This window comes from Clupea harengus, chromosome 22 (genome assembly GCF_900700415.2).
Source record: "Clupea harengus chromosome 22, Ch_v2.0.2, whole genome shotgun sequence".
Lineage (NCBI taxonomy): Eukaryota > Metazoa > Chordata > Actinopteri > Clupeiformes > Clupeidae > Clupea > Clupea harengus.
Window position 1 is genome coordinate 21373505 of NC_045173.1, and position 21127 is coordinate 21394631.

General features: G+C 41.1%; 2 protein-coding genes across 4 annotated transcripts; one reads left to right on the plus strand and one right to left on the minus strand.

Annotated features, from left to right (window-relative positions):
• Nucleotides 1–9624: 9624 nt before the first annotated feature.
• Nucleotides 9625–14467, plus strand: ucp1 (uncoupling protein 1). The gene is given in 8 exon segments (XM_012818907.3): nucleotides 9625–9774; nucleotides 10788–10925; nucleotides 11598–11805; nucleotides 12035–12232; nucleotides 12798–12899; nucleotides 13690–13781; nucleotides 13784–13872; nucleotides 14104–14467. Coding segments are annotated over 7 exon segments (930 nt in total). The 5' UTR covers nucleotides 9625–9774; nucleotides 10788–10799; the 3' UTR covers nucleotides 14219–14467.
• Nucleotides 14468–14821: 354 nt separating this feature from the next.
• Nucleotides 14822–20969, minus strand: elmod2 (ELMO/CED-12 domain containing 2). 3 transcript variants are annotated; one of them, XM_031560031.2, is made up of 9 exons: nucleotides 20952–20969; nucleotides 18100–18247; nucleotides 17968–17996; nucleotides 17633–17730; nucleotides 17362–17491; nucleotides 16792–16925; nucleotides 16543–16611; nucleotides 16284–16417; nucleotides 14822–15934 (listed from the first exon to the last, which is right to left on the minus strand). In XM_031560031.2, the coding sequence occupies exons 2-9, from the start codon at nucleotides 18242–18244 to the stop codon at nucleotides 15777–15779; spliced, it is 897 nt and encodes a 298-aa protein (XP_031415891.1). In that variant the 5' UTR covers nucleotides 18245–18247; nucleotides 20952–20969; the 3' UTR covers nucleotides 14822–15776. The 3 variants fall into 3 exon arrangements, with proteins under 3 accessions (XP_031415891.1, XP_012674362.2, XP_031415893.1); XM_012818908.3 differs by lacking the exon at nucleotides 20952–20969 and adding an exon at nucleotides 20342–20566; XM_031560033.2 differs by lacking the exon at nucleotides 20952–20969 and adding an exon at nucleotides 18362–18901.
• Nucleotides 20970–21127: the final 158 nt, after the last annotated feature.

Below are 21127 nucleotides of genomic sequence, written 5' to 3' on the forward strand. Positions count from 1 at the left end.
AGCCTGATTCAGAAGCTCCTGGAGGAGAACTTTTAAAAAACTGGCCAAAATTTAATTACACTTTTGTTTCCCATCTAAACTACTCACAATAATTATCCGTGATGACTAGTGTTCGAAAAGAGAACGAAAAGAAGAACAACAAAACTCCAAAACCCTACAAAGACCAACAAAGTCAAAGTGACTCAGGCAAGGACGAGAACATGGCGGCTGTGCTAGCCGAGTTGCGCACATTCAGGAATGAACATTCTGAAGCCTCTGCAGACACCAAAAACTCGTTAGCAAGAGTAGAAACTGCGCTCAGTGAGGTAGCTGAAAGGACGACACAACTTGAACAACGAGTGACAGAGTACGAGCAGAGGCTAGGGGCTGCCGAAGATAAGACACAAAGACATGAAAGAGCCCTTCGCTATCTGCTACAACGAGATGCCAGCCTAACGGCAAAATGTGTGGATCTAGAGTCCAGAGCTAGACGCAACAATCTCCGTGTATACGGAGTAACAGAAGATAACGAAAACAATGATATGCTGAGCTACATAAGCAATCTCATCCGAACATCACTGACATTACCAGAAGACCTGAATTTAAATATAGTGAGAGCACACCGATCTCTGACCATGAAACCGACAGACCCAGGGAGCCCTCCGAGGTCGATCATCGTCAGATTCCTCGACTTCAGAACTAAGGAATTGGTAATTCAAGAAGCATGGAAACACCGAGGAGGAGTGATGTATAAAGGGCAGAAGATCTTCTTTGACCAAGACTACACGTCTGACATCCAGAAGAAACGCAAGCAAGTTAGGGAGGTGATAAAGCAACTTAAAGAAAAGAACATAAAAGCTCAATCGCCGTTCCCTGCCAAGCTGAAAATTCACCTGAAGACGGGAGCTAAGACCTTCATGACACTGTCGGATGCGGCACCAACACTTCATGCGATCGGTATCCATGTACACCTTGAAGAATGTGAGACGCTCAGGGCGGAACTTTTACGGAATAGCTGGACTGAGACTTCAACATCAAACAGAGCGAACGTGATGTCCAATGCAGATCTGAAAAGCTTCCTTCACGGCGATAACGAAGGAACAAGTAAAAACACTGGGCTGTGAGTAGACTTTGAGGGAAATGAGGATTCAGTTTATTGGTAAGATTAATATTTTCTGGCTAGTTTTATCATAGAAAGTTTATTAATATTATGTAAAAAAAAACAGGTTCTCCTCAACCGAGGAGCTTTTCTTTTTTGTTTCTTTACGCTCCACTTCGACGAGCACCACAGGCTATAGCAAAGACATCGGACTTGCGTGTAGCCTAGACGCACTGAGTGCACACCCCCGGAGAGACCTGTCACAACTCTCCGTCCTTGTTGAGACTGATTTTATGTTTGTTAGATCAGTCGGGTTTTTGGAAGTCTGCTTCTTCCTTGTTCTGATTGTGTGTTCTTGTTTTCCACAATGGTGGATATTACATGTGTATTTTATAACTATGCAGTCACATAAGATTTTTTTTGAATACGGGTATATCTCTGGGAAATATATGTTAACTTTTAAAGACAGAATGAAGGGGTACTGTTATCCACATGGATAAACTGACCATAGTGAGTTACAATGTCCATGGACTAAACCATCCTATAAAAAGGAAAAAAATATTCTATCAGTTAAAGAAAATGCAATGCTCAATTGCATTGCTACAAGAAACTCACTTATCTGAGAAAGAACACATAAAATTAAAGAGGGAATGGGTAAATTTAGTGTATAGTGCCTCAAATGGGAAAAAAAGAGGGGTGGCGATTTTAATTAGTAAAACTTTGGCCTTTAGTGCAGAGAAGGTGGTGCAGGATAAATCAGGAAGATATGTCATGGTGGTTGGAAGTGTTGGAGGAACTGAGATTTCCATTTTGAATGTATATGCTCCAAACGAATACGATCCAGGTTTTTTCAAAGAAATTGCGAACATCATTGCAGAAAATTCTAAAGGTATGCTAGTAATTGGAGGGGACTTCAATGCAGTTCAAGATGGGAAAAAAGACAGGAACCCAATAGAAAAAGGCCCCCAAAGTCCAAAAACACATACACTGAATAATTTCATCTCTGAACTGGGACTTGTAGACCCATGGAGAACTAAAAACCCTAAAGGGAAAGATTTCAGTTTTTTCTCTAATGTACACAACAGTTATTCAAGGATTGATTTCTTCTGCCTTCCTCAACAATACATGTACAAAGTAATAGAATGTCAGATTGAACCTATAACTCTGAGTGATCATGCCCCAATCATATTGAAAATAGACCTGGGCAGGTACTCTTTTTTCAGATATTGGAGATTGAATGTATCTCTACTGAACAACACAGAAACAGTAGAGGATTTGAGACAACAATTAAAAGAATACTTTGAGATAAATGATAATGGAGAAGTTAACCCGTCAATTTTATGGGAGGGAGCAAAAGCAGTTATAAGAGGGAAAATCATACAGATATCATCACAACTGAAGAGGAGGAGACTGGAGGAACAGTTGAGCCTAGAAAACAAGATAAAGCTCCTAGAAATACAACACAAAAATAATAGATCATCTAATACTGCCACTGAACTTAAGGAGGCCAGAAAATCTTTGGATAAGCTTTTATCATATAAAGCAGAGGGAGCTCTACGATTCTCTAGACAGAGATACTATGAGATGGGCAACAGAGCCAGCCGCCTCCTAGCTTTCCAACTTCGCAAGGCTCAGGCCAACCGAATTGTCTCTAAGGTTGTTCATCCAACATTGGCAAGAATAGTATCTCATCCCAAGGAGGTGGCAGATGCATTTGCATCATTTTACCAAAATCTGTACAAAGAACCCAAATTACAAACAACAACAGACAATACTAACACCTTCCTAGCTAATTTAAACCTCCCTGAATTGTCAGAAGAAGTATCACTAAGCATGGTAACACCAATTTCAGAAATAGAAATAAGAGATGCAATAAAAAGATTGAAAAATAATAGTTCGCCAGGGGAGGATGGTTTTTCTGGAGAATTCTATAAATGCTTTATAAATGATTTGGTGCCGATCCTAATCAGGGTGTTTAGATACGCTCTCTCCAAAAATGACCCCCCTGAGACATGGTCACGGGCCATTATATCTGTGATTCATAAAGAAGGAAAGGACCCAACACTCTGCGAAGGATATAGACCCATTAGCCTGATATGCAATGACCAGAAATTATTGACAAGTATTTTAGCACGAAGAATCCAAAAACATATTACAACGCTGATTAACCCGGATCAAACAGGATTCATTCCCAGCAGACAGGGTGCTAATAATATAAGAAGAACCCTTAACATTATTACCTGTTCTAAGAAAAATAAGCAGACATCAATGCTCATAAGTTTTGACGCACAGAAAGCATTCGATACGGTGAACTGGGACTTCTTGTACAAAACACTATCGGTAATGGGATTTCACCCAGAGTTCGTAAATTGGGTCAGAGCCATATACAAAAATCCAAAGTCGCGTGTCAGAGTTAATGGATGCTGTTCTGAGTTCTTCGAATTGCAGAGGGGGGTGAGACAGGGAGACTGCCTCAGTCCCTTGCTCTTTGCTATAAATATTGAACCCTTGGCAGCGGCTATAAGACAGAATAAGGAAATAAAAGGTATAAAAGACATGGGAAATAGAGAACATAAGATATCTCTCTATGCAGATGATATCCTGACTTACATAAGTGATCCAGTCATATCTGTTTCCTGCGTTGATGGACACTTTAAAAGAATATGGAGAACTCTCTGGCTATCAGATCAACCAATCAAAATCAGAGGCAATGATGTTAGTTGGACAATGGCCTATACAACTAACAGGAAGGCTTAATGTTCACTGGTCACAGGGATTTAGATACCTGGGAATTATCATTACAACAGATTTATCAAAACTGTTCAAGATCAACTATGGAAAATTGATGGGCCACATAAAGCAGACCTCACAAGATGGGAAATCCTGCCACTCTCATTGATAGGGAGAATAGAAACGATAAGAATGAACGTCCTGCCAAGATTGCTCTTTCTTTTTCAATCACTACCTATATATGTTCCTGCGGCCACTTTTACTGCACTTAACAAATGGTTATCCAAATTTATATGGCAAAGCAAACCTCCCAGACTTAAACTTAGAAGACTACTATGCCCAAAAGACAACGGAGGCTTGAACTTGCCAGACCTGAAAAAATATTACTGGGCAGCCCAATTACGAGCAATGGTTGCTTGGCTATCCCAGAAACCAGACACTATATGGGTGGGAATGGAGCAAAGTGAATGCCCAGATACACCACTGGACTCATTCCCATTCCTGAATTTGGACCACTGTGGGAAGAAGAAGATTACCAACATATGGGTTAAAAATACTCTAAAAATATGGTCAGTTGTGAGGAAAAAATTAAAACTCCCCATGACTATATCCAGAGCTATAAGAATAGCAAGCAATTCAGAATTTTCTTCCTGCTAGACTAGACAGGTGTTTTGAAAGATGGAGGGAGAGGGGTATAGTGGTACTGGACCAGCTGTTACGAAGGAAGTGTATTGAAGTCATTTGAACAGCTTAAAGAGAAAATATGAGTTACCAACCCAAGACTTTACAGATATTTACACAATAAGACACTATTTACATACACACCCAGGAATGGGAAAAGCTCTGCTCACCACCATCCAAAATTAGAAAAGTTCTTCATATCGACAATTGAAACAACAGTGAAAGCAAGGTTCATATCACATCTATACAGGATATTGCAGGAAGAACTAAAGGAGAATAATTTGGATATTAAAGAAAAATGGGCAACTAGAGATGAACATAATAATCTCTGATGAACAATGGGAAAACTCATGTGAACAGGGACACAGAGTAACCAGTAGTCCTAACTGGAGGGAATTTGGATGGAAGATTAAAATGAGATACTTCAGAACTCCACTTATAACATCTAAATGGAGCAATACCTCAGCACAATGTTGGAGGGGTTGTGGCAAGGTGGGAGACCACACACATATATTTTGGGACTGTCCAAAGTTATCAGAATACTGGAAGAAAATACAAAGGGAAATAAAAACATGTTATTTATTGACATACCGTTAGAACCATCACACTTCATTTTAGGGATATTGCCTGATAACCTTGAAGAAAATAGCCCAAACAAAACTTCTGAGAGCCCTTCTTCTAATAGCAAATAAGGTTATAACAATCTTGGCTGGCTGAAGCCACAGCCCCCCACAATAACCCAATGGAGGGATAGAATCCAAGATATGTACAGATGGAACACTTGACTGCACTATTACAACTTAAATAGAGGCATTCATAAACAACTGGTCTCCCAATTGCTATACCACTTCCATTTGATATGATAAGTAGAAATATACATAACTATATATATTTCTTTTGCTTGGTTTTTCCAATTTAAGCAGTGGACTTTTGCAGGCCTTTCTCTTTCGAATACTTTATTAATGTAATGTCATGTGTGATGTATTGTGTTTTGTGGACCAATGTTAATGTGTAACTCAATCTGATAAGCCTTGATCCTGATGGTTTGGGCCCAAGACATCCATGGACTGTTAACCCCACTAGACTAAGACTTGTACCCGTAGCACTTAATTTCATGTAATGATGTGATGTACTGTATGACTGCATTTGATAAAAGGAAATAAAAAGAAGTTCAAAAAAAAAAAAAGAGGTACGTCATTGCAGGTCTAGACGCGGTACCAATTTCTGACACAAAAAAAAAAACCTCACTCTGCGTCATTAGAACAGTACTCCATGTCATTCAGGTCCATCTACCAATGACAACTTATGCTGACAAAACATGTTCTAGACTCTAGTGTCATGTCCCCTACCACAACCAGCGCATGAGCACTGACGGGCACAAAGCCTTTGCCACGACTTCCCCACCCATTAACCAAATCTTTTTCTTCCTCAGCATTACACACACACACACAGCCCCACACACACACACACATACATACATACATACATACACACACACACATACATACACACACACACACATACACACACACACACACACACACACCACACAAACACCTGATCATGGTGTCATTATCTTGATGTATGGGGGTGTGAGACAGAGCAACCAATCCCAATAGGCCTACTAGATGGGGTGGGGGAGGAGGGGGAGGAGGGGCAGAGGGACTATCTTTCAATCACTAACCCTGCTGCACTGTACTGCTACTCAGTGTCTAAATACACTGGCTTATCTGTCTGTAATCCCTTTCGTAGTTAGTACAACTATTGAATGATAACACAGACATTTAATGCCATAGCTTTTTCTGCTCAACAAGGCTGAACCATCCAAAAAGGAGCTCTTGTGGATTTCTTTAATGTAGACTTCAGCCTGCCCTGCCTTGGTTCAGTTATTACGCAACAGCATGTTTTAATCCTGAGGTAGAACAACTCACTGTGTTCTAAATGCTACTAACTAGTATCAAAGTTCACCGTGATGCTTCAAACTGGTCTATGCCGTCTGTTCACCTTAGAGTTCTCCTGCAGCTAAACAATTACTTGAACTGACAAATAGAGTGACTCAGTAATAGTGGCTCCCTACTCATTCAGCTCTGGGAGCTTAATCTTATCATTTGTATAGCTTTATCCTCAGCTATTAAATGCTATGTCATTTAAGGTGCAACATTAGTGCCAAGATGGTGATGAACTTTATTGTGTCAGTTTATTGACACCGTGTCTTTTTGTTTGCTTGCTTTGGCTGTAAGGAGGAAATGTTTAGTGCATCCAATCTGCACGTGCAATACTCACAATCATGGCTAAATAGTTGACTGCTATGTCAAAGGCATGAAGACTGACTGAAGATATTCCCAAAATATTGTGTACTTCAGGGCATTTGTCATTCATTTCTTTAATCTTTTTTTTAATTATAAGATCCTTAGTTAATTATTGTGTGCACTTTTTTATTCATGCTTATGTGTGTGTGTGTGTGGGGGGCGGGGGGGGGGGTGAGAGTGAAAGTGTGTGTTGTGTGTGTGTGTGTGTTTGGGTGACTATTAGTTCCCTTACCTTAACAAAAACGTAATCCTCATCCTCCATGAACTTACCAACACTGATAACTGTAGTTGCAGATGTGGTTTAATGGTTCACTCTTGGCTGTGGGTAAATCATAGAGGGACCAGTCACTAGTATTTTATCACACACACATAAAGCCCACTGGTGTGCTATGAGGACAGATATTCAATTATCACATCAGCAAGACATGCAAACACTTCATATTTGTACTAACTTGTTTTGTTTGTTGTATTTGGTTGCCTATGAAGCTGAACTGGAACCATTTCTCAGGGCCTGTCTGCTGCGTGTCTTTCAAGCATGCTCGCTTTTGTGTGTGGGCTATATAACACACATGATGTACCTTTTACATTTACATTTAGTAATTTAGCAGACGCTTTTGTCCAAAGTGACGTACAAGGGAGAGAACAGTCAAGCTAAGAGCAATAAATACTACTTTACATAAGAAATAGAAAAACGACATAGAAAGAAAAAAGGAAAGTGCAGGTAATGTAACTGCTGTAAAAGTGCAAGCTTTTAAACACTAGTCAAGGTGCCAGTAGGAAGGGAGGTCGCTCTCTGGAAGCGTCTGGGCTCCTCTCACGCGCTCTATCTGACGGCTCAGAGGGGACGGCCCCTGCTCTGGTAGTACTAGGCAGTTCGTTCCACCAACGTTGAAACTACAAATGAGTAATAGTTCTGGGATTGGCCGCTACTCTGCAACAGAGACGGCAGTTTCAGGACGAACGCTCACCTAGACGTAGCGCAGCATCCTCGAGTGTAGAACATTTTGCCTCTACAAGAGCATCTTAAGGTACGGTGCGGAGCCAGAACCAGCAAATACACTCTGTCCAAGGCAAGCATACGTGACTTGAACTTAATGCGAGCAGCTACAGGCAGCCAGTGGAGCTCAATGAGTAGCGGGGTGACGTGTGCCCTCTTAGGTTGGTTGAACACCAGACGCGCCGTCAAGTTCTAGATCATCTGTAGTGGTTTCACCACACAAGCCAGCAGGCCCGTTAGGAGGGGGTTGCAGTAGTCAAGGCGGGAACTCACCAAGGTTTGCACCAGCAGCTGGGTGGCATACTGTGTTAGGTACGGCCTGATTTTGCGGATGTTGTATAGCGCAAAGCGGCACGACCTGGAGACAGAGGCGATGTGGGGCGTGAAGGTCAGTTGGTCATCAATAATGACCCAGAGGTTTCTTGCTGTTTTGTATGGAACAAGAGATAAAGAGTCAATAATGATATTGATGTTGTGGTGGAATAACTAAGGAATTCCTTTTGTAAGGAATATCTGGAATGTTGACACAGAGTCGGATTTTATCCTTCATTTTTCTCAGTTTTACTTGAGGACAGACATCCCTGAGAGGAAGAGGCAGGTCCCTATTTAGATCCAAAAAAGAGGCTACAGCACTAGAGGATGTATGATTATGAAGAATGGCACCTTGTTTTCACTATTGATTTGGGAGGAATGATTAATTCATCGATTCTTCAGAATTCTTCGGTATTCCCTCCATTGCTGTGCTTTGGGATGTGACGCAACTCTGTTATCAGCGGGCCATCCTGAACTTTTGACAGTGACGTCGGGAGCACTCCCCTTCACCGCACCGTGACTTTGGCCCTATCTCAGCCGGAGACATTGACTCTCAGGTCACACCGCGGGGCTCCTGTGAGGTCAATGCCAGCAATCAGCCAGAAATGTGGCAAACTTGATGTCTGAAACAAGGGACCATTATGTTGCAATGTGTCATTAATGAGGCCATCCTTCTTGCAGTCTCTCTCTATGGCAACAAGTAGAAGAAAAAAAACTTACGAGTGGGAGAATCTGCCAAGTGATGCTGAGTGGGATGGCCTTGCACTGTTTGCAGTGTGTATACCTCAAATGACATGATACAGTTTGAAAACACGAGAGCCAGAAGATAGTATGTTCCCTTGTCTGAGGAGGTACATCAGTAGGGTTGTCTGTGAAGTCAGCATACTTGCTCACTGTCTTCCAAAACCAACAAGTACACTTTGTGCTGCACAGAATCAGCTAATTGCCAAACTTACTAAATATCCTGTTGCTTCTACAGCCACTTACAGTGCAAAACGACCTTTTAGTCCTGGGCTTTCAATCCCTTGACATTTACACATGCAAATAATTCACAACCTATGCATGAATACAAACCAACAATCCCAGAGCTGTCACCTTTCTGAGCCAGTCATCCCTGTTGGCCGAGAGCCTGGACAGGCCCCTGTCCTTTTGGTTGAACCTTGAAATAAGATTTATTTTCCTTGAGGGTTGTTTCTCGATCAAGGCTATTAATTAAAAACACTCTCCTGTTTGGTCACCATAATTTGTAAATATGATTGACATTGAACATCATTGGATGCCCCTTATCTATAGTGAATTACAGCCTTCACTGATTTGTTTGCTCAGAAGAACCTGATCTGCTGGCCTTTGAGAGTGCAGTAGCTGTGACTATCGCAAACTTGTTTGTTCGAACGTGAGGTTTGGGTAGAGGGTAGAGGTGGACATTGCCTCTCAGTGAGTGTGTGGACTTTGATTCGCTGCTGATCTCTCACAGAGAAACGCCTCTCAAACGGGGTGTTGTAAAAGAGAAGAAAAAAAAAACTTCAGCTGGTAATGATATATAAAGAAAAGAAAAGTGTGCATTCTTCCTCAACTCTCCAGACAGTCTTCGGGAGATTAAACTCCAGGCCTGCGCCATCCCACCATAGTTACCAACACACTCTCAGGACTCCCAGTGGATTCATAATGTAAGTACCATTAATACATTATCTGATGTATTTTTTTTTTCAATTCAATTAATTTAGCAACATAATCATGGAATCAATTTAGGAGACTGTGTTGGGGCAACTACACAGATTTCCATTTATTTGGTATTGTTGTTTGCACTGTTGTTTGTATTGTTGTTTGCACTGTTGGCGATCAGACAACATTGATTTCAGTCTCACACCTTGAGCAGTCCTCCCTCCTCCTCCTGCGCTGTTCTTCATCCCTTCATCTCTCCCTCCTCCTCTTCTGTTCTTCAACACCTTGAGCAGTTGAGGTCTGCAGTGGAACTGTGCTTATCTGGTTCAAGAGCACGTGCTGTGTAAGGATGAGGAGAAAAAATGAATAGAGAGATCCCCATGTCTGTTGACATGTCTGTGCCTCTGTGTTCCCTCTGTTTACCTGGGCATCTCTCTCTCCTGCTCTTTTTCTCTGCTACTCTCTTTTTATGTTAACAAATACGGGAAAAATCAGAAGATTTGGCAAAACTTCATTTTAAGTGCTATGGCACAGGATGATCCAGTGACAGGATACAATTTGAGCTGAGTGATTCAGACCTAAATGGCCATTACGTAGTGTCATTACGTAGTGTCATTAGTTCTAGACATGTCAAGTTTGTACTGTACATAACTGTAAATGCGCCATATCAGCATCCTACCAAGAACATCACCCAACACCACAATCCAAATGCATGTATTATAGTGAGACTCCCAGATAACAAAGCTTCAGTATATCATGTGATCTATCTAATATTTATTGAGAGCTTTTGCAGTCCACCGATGCAGCTTTACCGTGCGTCTTTTGATGCTGCTTGTCTTTTATGAGATTATGGATATTGCTTATAATATTTCATATACCCCTGCAATGCAATGTTACTTCACAAAATGAATATCTGAATTTGTGTGTGTCTGTGTGTGTGTGTGTGTGTGTGTGTGTGTGTGTGTGTGTGTGTGTGTGTGTGTGTGTGTGTGTGTGTGTGTGTGTGTGTATGTGTTAGCCAGCTGTCAGAATGGTGGGACTGAAGCCATCTGATGTGCCCCCTCCTCTGGGTGTGAAGGTTCTGAGTGCTGGCACGGCTGCCTGTATCGCTGACCTGGTGACCTTTCCTCTTGACACCGCCAAAGTGCGGTTACAGGTACCTAACGTCCATTACAACACCTCTAGCTCTTCATCAAGACATGGAAGAGAGGTTCCCCAAACTGGACCTTCTGTTTCTTTTCTTCCCTCTCTCAAATCTTTCTCAGTATGTCATAAGTTTACCTTGTCACCTCTCACCCAGTTTCCTTCTCACTTCCTTTTTCTTTATCTTTTTCTCTTTGGACATGACCTTACTCAATATAGATCAATTTGGCTCATTATAGATCCGTACTGAAGCTCACCACAAAAACACCATGAGAAAATGGTACACCACATTACAACAGAATCCGAGCAATATCTGAATATATTCAGCAGCTGAAGGCAGATGCGGTATAGTGCATCAAAGTAAACCATCATCAACTCATCAAGCCCTGCCCGGTGGAGGGCACAATTTACACTTTCATCCCAGAGATTGGGGTTGTTTCTCTGCTCTTTCTATCAGCTCTCGGAGTCTTGATGAACTTGTCTCCACTGTGCTCTGAACCCCGAAACATGTGGGACAATTCAGTGTTACAGTACATTTTTATCATTCCATTGCAAACACAGTTTAGGTTTAAGTGTGTCAGAACTTGCTTGAAATATCGCTGATGATGGAGTTAGTGTAAGAGGAACGATGTCTCCTCCTCATGTTGGGCTGCGGGGAGTGAAACGCTGCTTCTCTGCTCTCTAGATCCAAGGGGAGAAGGCCACAGTAGGTGCGGCGGAAGGCATCCGCTACAGGGGGGTGTTTGGGACACTCAGCACCATGATTCGGACTGAGGGGCCCCGCTCGATCTACAACGGCCTGGTGGCAGGGCTGCAGAGGCAGATGGCCTTCGCCTCCATCCGCATTGGCTTGTACGACAGCGTCAGGGACTTCTACAGCGGTGGCAAAGAAAGTGAGTAAGGGGGGAATAAGCTTTTTTGACTGTTTTTCTCTGCCCTGTCTCTCTCTTCTCCCTTTCTCTTTCTTTTTCATTTAAGTTACTCTTTTCTCGCTCTTCTCGTTCACCCTTTGTCTCGCTGTTTTGTGAAAATTCTTGTCTCCTTTCATCCACACACCACTCTTTTTATCTCACTTTTTTGTTTCTATCTTCGCTTCGCCACCCACGACTACTCCCACACCAGACGCCAGTATTGGCATTCGTATCCTGGCTGGTTGTACTACAGGGGCCATGGCGGTGTCCTGTGCCCAGCCCACAGACGTGGTAAAGGTCCGCTTCCAGGCCCAGCAGAACCTGCAGGGTGTGGCCCGACGCTACAACGGCACCATGCAGGCCTACCGCCAGATCTTCCAGCTTGAGGGACTCAAAGGACTATGGAAAGGTGAAGAAGTGTGTCATTGTACTGGAATGAAATATTGTAAAATGGAGCTGATGAACACTTTGTAGTGTGTACCTGCAATGTAATCAGTGTTATGTTAACTTTATAGCCACCCTGACCTATGTGTTAATTTCATATAATCAGTAGATTTCACAAATACCTGGCAGAACTTCATAGTAGCATTTGTGAAAGATAAAAACACTCACAAACACTAAAAGTGTACCACATACAGTACATTATCTACAGAACCTTTTCGATACAAGAACCTTTTGAATGATAGTGCTTCTTTTATGGGAAAAATCCAGTAACTCAGAGAGTCACAAATAATTGTACACATAATTAATCCAGTATTTGACGCTACTTTTGCAGATTCATGTCCTGATTTTCATGTGCCACCTCACACTGAGATGAAATTTTGTGTTCCATCACCATACTCTCTCAATTCAGTCTTACTGGTTTGATTCAGTCTACAAAACAATTTGCAGCTGAATAACAGCTTAATAATTCCATTTCAATGTGACAGTTTTTTTCTTCAAATATTCATGACCAAATCTTTCTTCGATTCCAGGCACACTACCCAACATCACTAGGAATGCCCTGGTGAACTGCACTGAGCTGGTGTCCTACGATCTCATCAAACAAGCCATTCTCACGCGCAAGCTGCTGTCAGGTAAGGACACACAAGAGAACACACCGTATGATGCCTTATCCTTTGAGGCTATCCGTGTATATGACTGATGCTAATCAGAACATGTTATGTCAGACACTAAATGCAGTTTGCAACAGAATGAAAAGCTTGACAGAATCACTGCTTTGTCTTTTAAGTTGATAACAAAAGGCTAAACATACGTAAAAGTGTGCAGCGAGTGTTATCTTTAGGCCTTTTATGACTCCAATGGTGATAACAGTGTGATAGATGGTGTACTGAAGCCCTGAACACAGTATGCCCTGCCTGTTAATGGACATGTATGATGTAACAGGTCTGAGATAACAGGTCCAGAGAACATAGCACTCTGTTGAATCAGCATCTAATTCATGTCAGCTATTTTATTGTGGTTGTGAAGGTTATCTTTCACATGGTAAAGTAGAATTGCCAATTTTGGTAAATATGGTCAATATAAATTCTTAAGTATGTTAAGGGATATGGTGTCTGTGATGTTTACCAAATAAATGAGACAGGTGATTCATATGTGGTTGATGGATTGTGGCACAATATTTAAATACCCGTGATTCCCTGATCACATACAACCTATGTATAACTTAACATTTCAGTATGGATAATTCCGCTCTCGTGTTCTTGTACCATACCAGTCAAAACCTGACAATTCAGAGACTTTGAAAAATTGCAGCAAATGATGAAAATAACAAGATGGGAGATGTCCCTTTCTCAACTCAACATGCAAACATACACAACCTCACCCTCTGTTTGCCCCCGCAACATCCTCTTCTCTTCCTCACAGATAACCTGCCTTGCCACTTTGTGTCTGCCTTTGGAGCTGGCTTCATCACCACGGTGATCGCCTCACCCGTGGATGTGGTGAAGACACGCTATAGTTGAACTCTCCCCCTGGCCAGTACAAGAGCGCCATCAACTGTTCCTGGACCATGATGACCAAAGAGGGGCCGTCAGCCTTCTACAAAGGGTGGGCATCCAGAACACACTCAGAAATTGATTTATAGAAATTCAAAAGCTGTGCACAAGGCTCTTAAAAAAACTTGTTTTTGAAAACCTTTTGCATCCTCTTTTCCCACCTCTCTATAGCTTCTTCTTATACATATATAGCCCTCTAACTGTTCTTTAAAACCTTTTGTATCTTCTTGTCCTTTCTCTACACCAACCTCTTAATTAATTACTGCCTTCTGTCTCACCTCAGGTTCGTTCCCTCTTTCCTGAGGCTGGGCTCGTGGAATGTTGTGATGTTTGTGTCGTTTGAGCAGCTCAAGAGGGTTATGATGGCAACCAAGAAGAAGTACGAGGCCACCACGTAGGAAGGACCTCCAAAATGTACCACTTCGCTCGCCCTACCCCAATTTACAGACTGAATACACTCGGAAAGGGCCATGCCAATTTACTGGGAACCAGTAGTGTATTGTGTGTGGAATCAAAGGCAAAGACTACCCCCTTCTGGACACCCACTGTCAGTGCTACTGCTGATATTCGTTCCCCCAATTTTCTAATATGTACCTTGTATGTAAACTGTAAAATTCTGTTTACTTTTGTAAATTACTGTTAAGATATCTTTTTATACGTGTGATTGATAAAGACACTAATTTATACAAAACTTTTGAAAAGGGAATTACTCCAACCAGTGGTGTGGTTAGTGCTAAATGTAATGTCTTCCACAGACAGTAGGAGGGGTATGATGGGAAGTTCATATCCAGGTCACTAGCAGTTTACTTTTATATATTTGTGAGGTCCCTTGAAGAGCCCAATATCATTTCTACAAGAACATGCTGCCTGATCTTCTACTGAACCCACAGAGAACGTCTCACACAATACTGATGTACCTCTCTAGAAGCCAGATGAAGCCAGCCACACACTCATAGCAAAAGATAACTTCTATTTATTAAAAGGAACACGACACATAATGCTTGCTTATATTTTGATTTATTGCCCTTAATCAACACCACAAACACATTCTCCACTAGAAAAATTCAACACTTCATCTGGAATTGAAATGATTGACCATGAAACATTTCAGACAGTATAAACAACCCGAGCAGGACTGTAAAAAATTACAAATTAGTGTCACTCTTTAAATCAGGAACACTTTTATATAAATAAAGATGGGTGTTACATCATTATTAAACAGTTTACTTACTATGCTCACACAAAATCAGTCAGGCACAAACTGTACTTGAAATGTTCAAAGTGGTGCCATTATCACATCTATTTATTTATGTATTTTCATAGAGTCAAAGGATGACTATAGAAGTGTGCCTTTTTTTTTAGTACCGATGGAAGAACGCATTAAAACATGCAAAAAAAAAAACATTTAATTGCCTGTACCCACAGCACAATTTAGAGTCAGGATAAAACACACATGGTCCTTTTATTTTTAAACAGACATGATCTCCTCTAGACATAAATACTAGATTTCCTGAGATGATGTACTTTTACAAACAGACGAGGAGGCCGCACTGAATAAATACATGCAAACAGCTCACAAGAGCATTAAACCCCATCCTAAGGGCTAGCCAGTCTCAACAATATTACTTTCCTAGGAGAGAAAAAAAATCTTAAAAAATTAGGCAAGTGTGCAAGCTGAAACCCCTTGACAAAAAAAAGAGGCTTAACCTACAGACTACAAACTTCAAACCTTTCAAACTTAGTGTGAGAACTGGAATGTTCATTAGAAACATTCTGGAAGGAATTCCCTTGGAGCATCACCATGATGCTGTAAACAAACAAAGAATAAAATGGTGGTGCCATGTGTAACTAAAAAAGGGGGGAATATTTTGTTTTCCTCTTTAGATCTTAGGTGCCATTCTACCTGGGCACAAAGAAGTGGTAAGTATGTGAGGTGATTCACTGGTCAGTTTTAAGTCAGTTTGTAGAGTCTAGATTCAAGATTAGAGTCACATCCGGGTCCAGAAGGAGTCTCTTGACCTTCTCGTGAAATTTTTCTCGGTACAAGTTAAACTCCATGATGCTCTCCGGCTCCTCCTGGATCCAGAATTTGTTGAACTCATATGCTAGATAACCTGAAAACAGACACATAACGCGGACATACGATATCAGACACCTGATAAAAGCCTAATAACTGACTAAAGCACTGAATGAGTCGGCAAATTCACAGCACGCAATCTATACTCCAGCAGTACTTTTCTTTCATTTAAGAAGGCATCAGCACTCATGGTGCTGTTCAAGATGTATATGGCAAGTTGTGTATTGAATGACAGATTTTTCAACTTCTGTAAAAAAAAAACAATACAAATGTTTATTCTATACTGAAGTACATTAAACAAAGCTAACAACTAACAAGTTATCTAACATCTACACTACAAGCTGTTTGTCTACCTGACTGAGGTGTTCAGTACTCTGTTTACTCACAGTAGAGTTGGTGAAAGTGCTTCATTTGGGTACTGCCCTCTACACTGTTGTAGAAGTGAGGCTTGAGCGCACCACTCTTCAGCAGACTGTAGGCCATCTCAGTCAGGTTGATCCCCACTATAGCGTAGGAGTACCTGTAGGCAAGAAGAGAGCAAACAATGAAGCTGTCCATCACTGCAGACATAAACACCTTACAGTGAGGGGGGAAATGGTTAAGGAGTGAAAACAAAGCAGATGGCTTGGAACGGGAGATAATGACCCCAGATTGGGATGGTTGGCGTGTGAGAGGACTTGGCGTGCTGCTTCTGTGTAGTTCTCACTGAAGAACCTGAAATTAACAAAAGACAAGACATTCTGTGAAAACTATTATACCACACACATTTGGGTCTAACTAAAATAAGGCAAAGCAAATAGGGAACGCTCTCACAAAAACGAAATGAAGTATATGAAAGGCTAGTTTGCTCATGCGCACTCAAACCCAACTGTAACCCTAGAAAACCATGCTTACACAAGATTGGTCAGGCCCAGCATTCCCATTCCACGGAAGTCCGTCTTGGGATCGTCACCTTGGAAACCAATGTCCCCCCACTGCTTAGTGACTCTTGACTCCAGTGTTGTGGACGGCATCAGAAGATCCCAGAGCTGGATAGATACAGCATTCATCATTGAAAATTTCAGCACCTGACACTAAAAAGGGCACCATCCAAGTGCATTTGTAACCAAAGGACACTTCCACATAGTGCCAATGGAAGCCAAATATCAATAAGGACCCCTCTGGTATCCACATGATTGTGGTCCCCAGGGCCACTGCAACCTTGTCAATACATTTCTATTGTGTGTTGGGCTAAGGCAAATAATGCTGAAGGATCACTGACACTGGAAATTAACAAAATCTTACCCCTCATATTCTCTCTAAAGAATACTGCAATAGACAAAAAAAAAGATTTCTCGAGTACTATAAGATCACAATCACTATCGCTTAATATCAGAACATATCATTAAGTTCAACAACTCTCTGCAAGACTAAAGATGTGAGGTGTGTTGATGACACAACTGATGTGATGAAAGCCAGTATTACCTTTAGAAGCATCTTTTCATGCTCTTCCTTTTCAGAATCAAATACTTCTTTCCTCAGCTGTTCCACACATAGATAAAGATTCTTGTACCCGGTTATTTGCAGCAAACATAAGTTCAGATTCTTCTTAAACCTTTACAAGAAACAGCATAAAGCCATGGGGCTGTTGATTGATCATGTTATATGACATTGGAATAAGTTTCCTTTTCTCATTTGGTAGTTGTAAATATCTTATGAAATGATGCTGTACTACAAAGAAATAAAATCAACATACATGGGATCTTTCTGCTCTTTCACATTCTTCTCCTTGATTATTTTCTCCACATAGTCTTCCACAGCATCTTCTTCTGCATTCACTGATGCCCTCAGCACCTAGCGAACAGCACAGGAAAAAGATATCTGAGCTTCCTCTGACTTTGCACTTAGGTGATTGTGAAATGTTTGTCTGCGTAACCACTTCAACTGGTTATAAACAGACTAGTATTCCTAAAAGCAAACAGGCCAAAAAAACCATGTACACAGATTAAAGCACTGACTCTTTGTCTCAACTTCACTTTCATTTCTTGTTTTCTAAATTCACAGTGATCCAACAGGGGTATTATCCCTTACCTTTCTCTTTGAAGACTCCAGGGAATACTCTGCATACACAGGGGAAGAAGGGAGATTGAGAAGGTAAGATACACTGATAAATACAGATGGTGTGAAGAGAGAATGGTGGGTACACAACACTGTGGTCTTCACCTGCCCTTGCAGTCCTCTCTGCTCCTGGCTTATAGCCCGCACATATTCTCTGGAGCTCACACTTCCCAGTGAGCTGCCGTAGAAGCCACTTCAACCAGAAGCGCAGGAAGGATGTGTAGAAGTACTGAAATATACACCCCAACATCCTCTAATGGGGAAAAAATATACACACACAAACAAAACCAATTGGGGTTATAAGTAAATTACTTTACTTGTTGAGCTGTTATGTTCTTTTGCACTTTTACAACAATAACAAACATACCTCTCCTCACTTGTTTTAAAGTCCCTCTCCTGGCATTTATTAAACCCCTAAAAACGAATTTCTGTTCCTCAAAATGACATGTTTATAAGTTTTTTTGATGGGGGAAAAAATCCCTTCATGGCCTTAAAAAGACTTGGATGTAGCTCTATACCTTTACTTAATTTAGTACCTTAGCCACACCTCTACATATCTGCCTTTGGCTTGAATACATTATCAAACAGCTAATAATGTGTTAGACGAACTTCAGTCCTGATTGCCAGCTCTGACTTATCTAGACTGAAATGATAAATAGCCAGATGTGCCATTAGAAAGGAACATTTGCAAACCATAGAAAGTCTCTAGTAAAATCTAGTTTATCATAAGTAATATCATACTATATGTATACTGACATTACCCATCCCTGATGGTATACATTCATACAACACCAAATGGACATGTTATCAAGGGCATCTTTAAACTAGCTAGACATGAAAACGTGAATAATATGAACTTAAATAATATGCAGCGGTCTTAAGGCAGCATTACGCTTGACGCACTGGTCGTTTCTTGGGCAAACTGTGACGTCAACATAGTGCCATAACCTTTTAAGTACCATCTTGCCTGATGACCTGAGGGTCAAAAGGGACAGGAAGGGATTTGATTGCTATTTAAGTCAAGTATCACGGCCTTTCACCAGAATCGCAGACTCTGTCTTGTATGGAATTTAAGGGAACCAAGTCACTCAATAATGAGAAGACTGACTGAGATTGCATTCTCAATTTAATTTTGACACCAAAGAGTGTGGTGACATATGCAATGACTGAGGACACTGCTTCACTGTTTATGCATTGCCATTTGAATAAGAGCCAAAACAATGGCAATATGATATGCAATCCATTTTCAATCTAATTTATAATCAAAATAATTCAAACTGAGGATTGCATTGTCACTTTGCATATTCCATTGCCAATTGCAAAATAAATGTTCAAATTGCATGACCAAACTTGTTGAATTGCCAATTGCAAACTGCATTACCATTTGAATAGAGGCCAAAGAAAAGGGGTCAACCACAATGCTGAGCTTGGCATTGGTTTTCACTGATGTTGACGTCGTTCGTTTCCAACACAACAGATAGCACCCGAGTTTGAAAGTCAGTCATCAATCAGCACACAAAACAGCACGTTAGGTAGACCCTGGTCACCGAGTCATAACACACATGAACAAAAATGTAGAACTACACAGCTACCAAGTAGGCGATGTTTTGTAACATTGCATATAAAAATATATAGAGCTACACCAGAAGTATAAAGCCTGGTCTCTTACGCTAGGCTAGCTTTCAGAGCAACTTTGCTAGCTAGCTTGTCAGCTCAACTGACAACATATCCATTTCATATTACCCCAGCTGAGCTTTAACATAAGACAATGCCCTAGACAATATTATTTGATTCGTTAAGTAGCTAATGTTAACTCGTTACGTTTAGTTAGCTCATCGCCATAAGTTAACGTTGACTAGGTGATAGTTGGCTTCGTAACAGTTAGCTAGCCAGATCTGATGAGAAAGTTATATCTTTGCCACATCACCTCCCCAATAAAACACACACACACACACACACACATATATATAGCACATATGTATGCCGCAGTTTTCGCACTGTCTAACCTAGTCAGCTGGTATATGCCACCAGCTAACGTCTCAACAGCAGGACAGCTAACGTTAACTTCAATTCAAAACTACAGAAAAAAATGCTGGCAGAAATACATAACGTTAAAATTCAAGCTAGTGCCACCCAATAAGCATCATTTTAAATACAAAAATAAGTTATAAAAACATAAACCTACACAAACACGAGGGTGCTGTATTATAATAGCATACAGACTAGCTTGGCTTGCTAACTAGCTTGGCTCACTAACGTCTAGCTTTAACACGGAACTGCTACCTAACGTAAGCAGGCTAGCATAGCAATAATGTAGCAACAACAGGTTGCCAAAAGCTGCTTTTACCCCCGAGCGACTTGCAGGAATACAAGCTCCTCAAAGAATCCCCTCTTGGAAATTGAACTGTACGGAGAGTATGAGTACAAAATTGATTCCTAAGGAGAACGTCTCTCAACTAACACTGAGATGTCAAAGCATAGACTGCACTCGTTAAACTAGGATGAAGTGATACAGAATACGACACCGTTCATCCATGCAACAATGAGCCCCCGGAAACCCAACTTGCGTATTACGGCATGCGCAAAAGTGCTACCCTTGGACGAGCAGCTTACAGTTTCCCTCTTCCATCGAAAGAGAGCGTGGTTGCATTAGAAATGAATTGAAAAGCAGACTAATGACTGATACACTAACGTTTGAAATGGTCACAGGACAGGTGAGAAATGGTATCACCGAAATATGGATTCAATTAAAATGTTTTTTTGGGGGACTGACTATTGATTGTTAGAATCACAGACTAATGTCGCCCACATAAGCTAATAATAATAGTAATACTAATGTATTTTCAGTGAGACCAGATTCTCTAAATGTAATGCCCAAAAGACCGTTGATCCTGTAGCCTTGCCTATATGCATAGGCTACTGATAATGATGTCCTTCCTTAGGTGGAAGTAGCCTACCCTGGAGCAATGTTGTATATTCGGTAGGCTATAGTGACCAATACCGTGTGCAAACCTACTGCATTCCCTTATAATCACCTCCCCTGAGCATCCAAGGGTAAAGGTCACCACTACAATTTCCTTCGGGATTAATAAAGTATCCATCTATCTATCTAGATACGTTTACACTGGAGGTC

What these genes read in the sequence shown, in the direction of transcription:
- elmod2 (XM_031560031.2), bottom strand. Translation starts at nt 18,244, where the DNA reads ATGTTGGGGTGTATATTTCAGTACTTCTACACATCCTTCCTGCGCTTC. An exon ending in CTGGGCCTGACCAATCTTGT is followed by an intron (nt 16,612 to 16,791) that starts GTAAGCATGGTT and finishes TGTTAATTTCAG; the next exon opens with GTTCTTCAGTGAGAACTACA. An exon ending in GCCAACCATCCCAATCTGGG is followed by an intron (nt 16,418 to 16,542) that starts GTCATTATCTCC and finishes TCTTGCCTACAG; the next exon opens with GTACTCCTACGCTATAGTGG.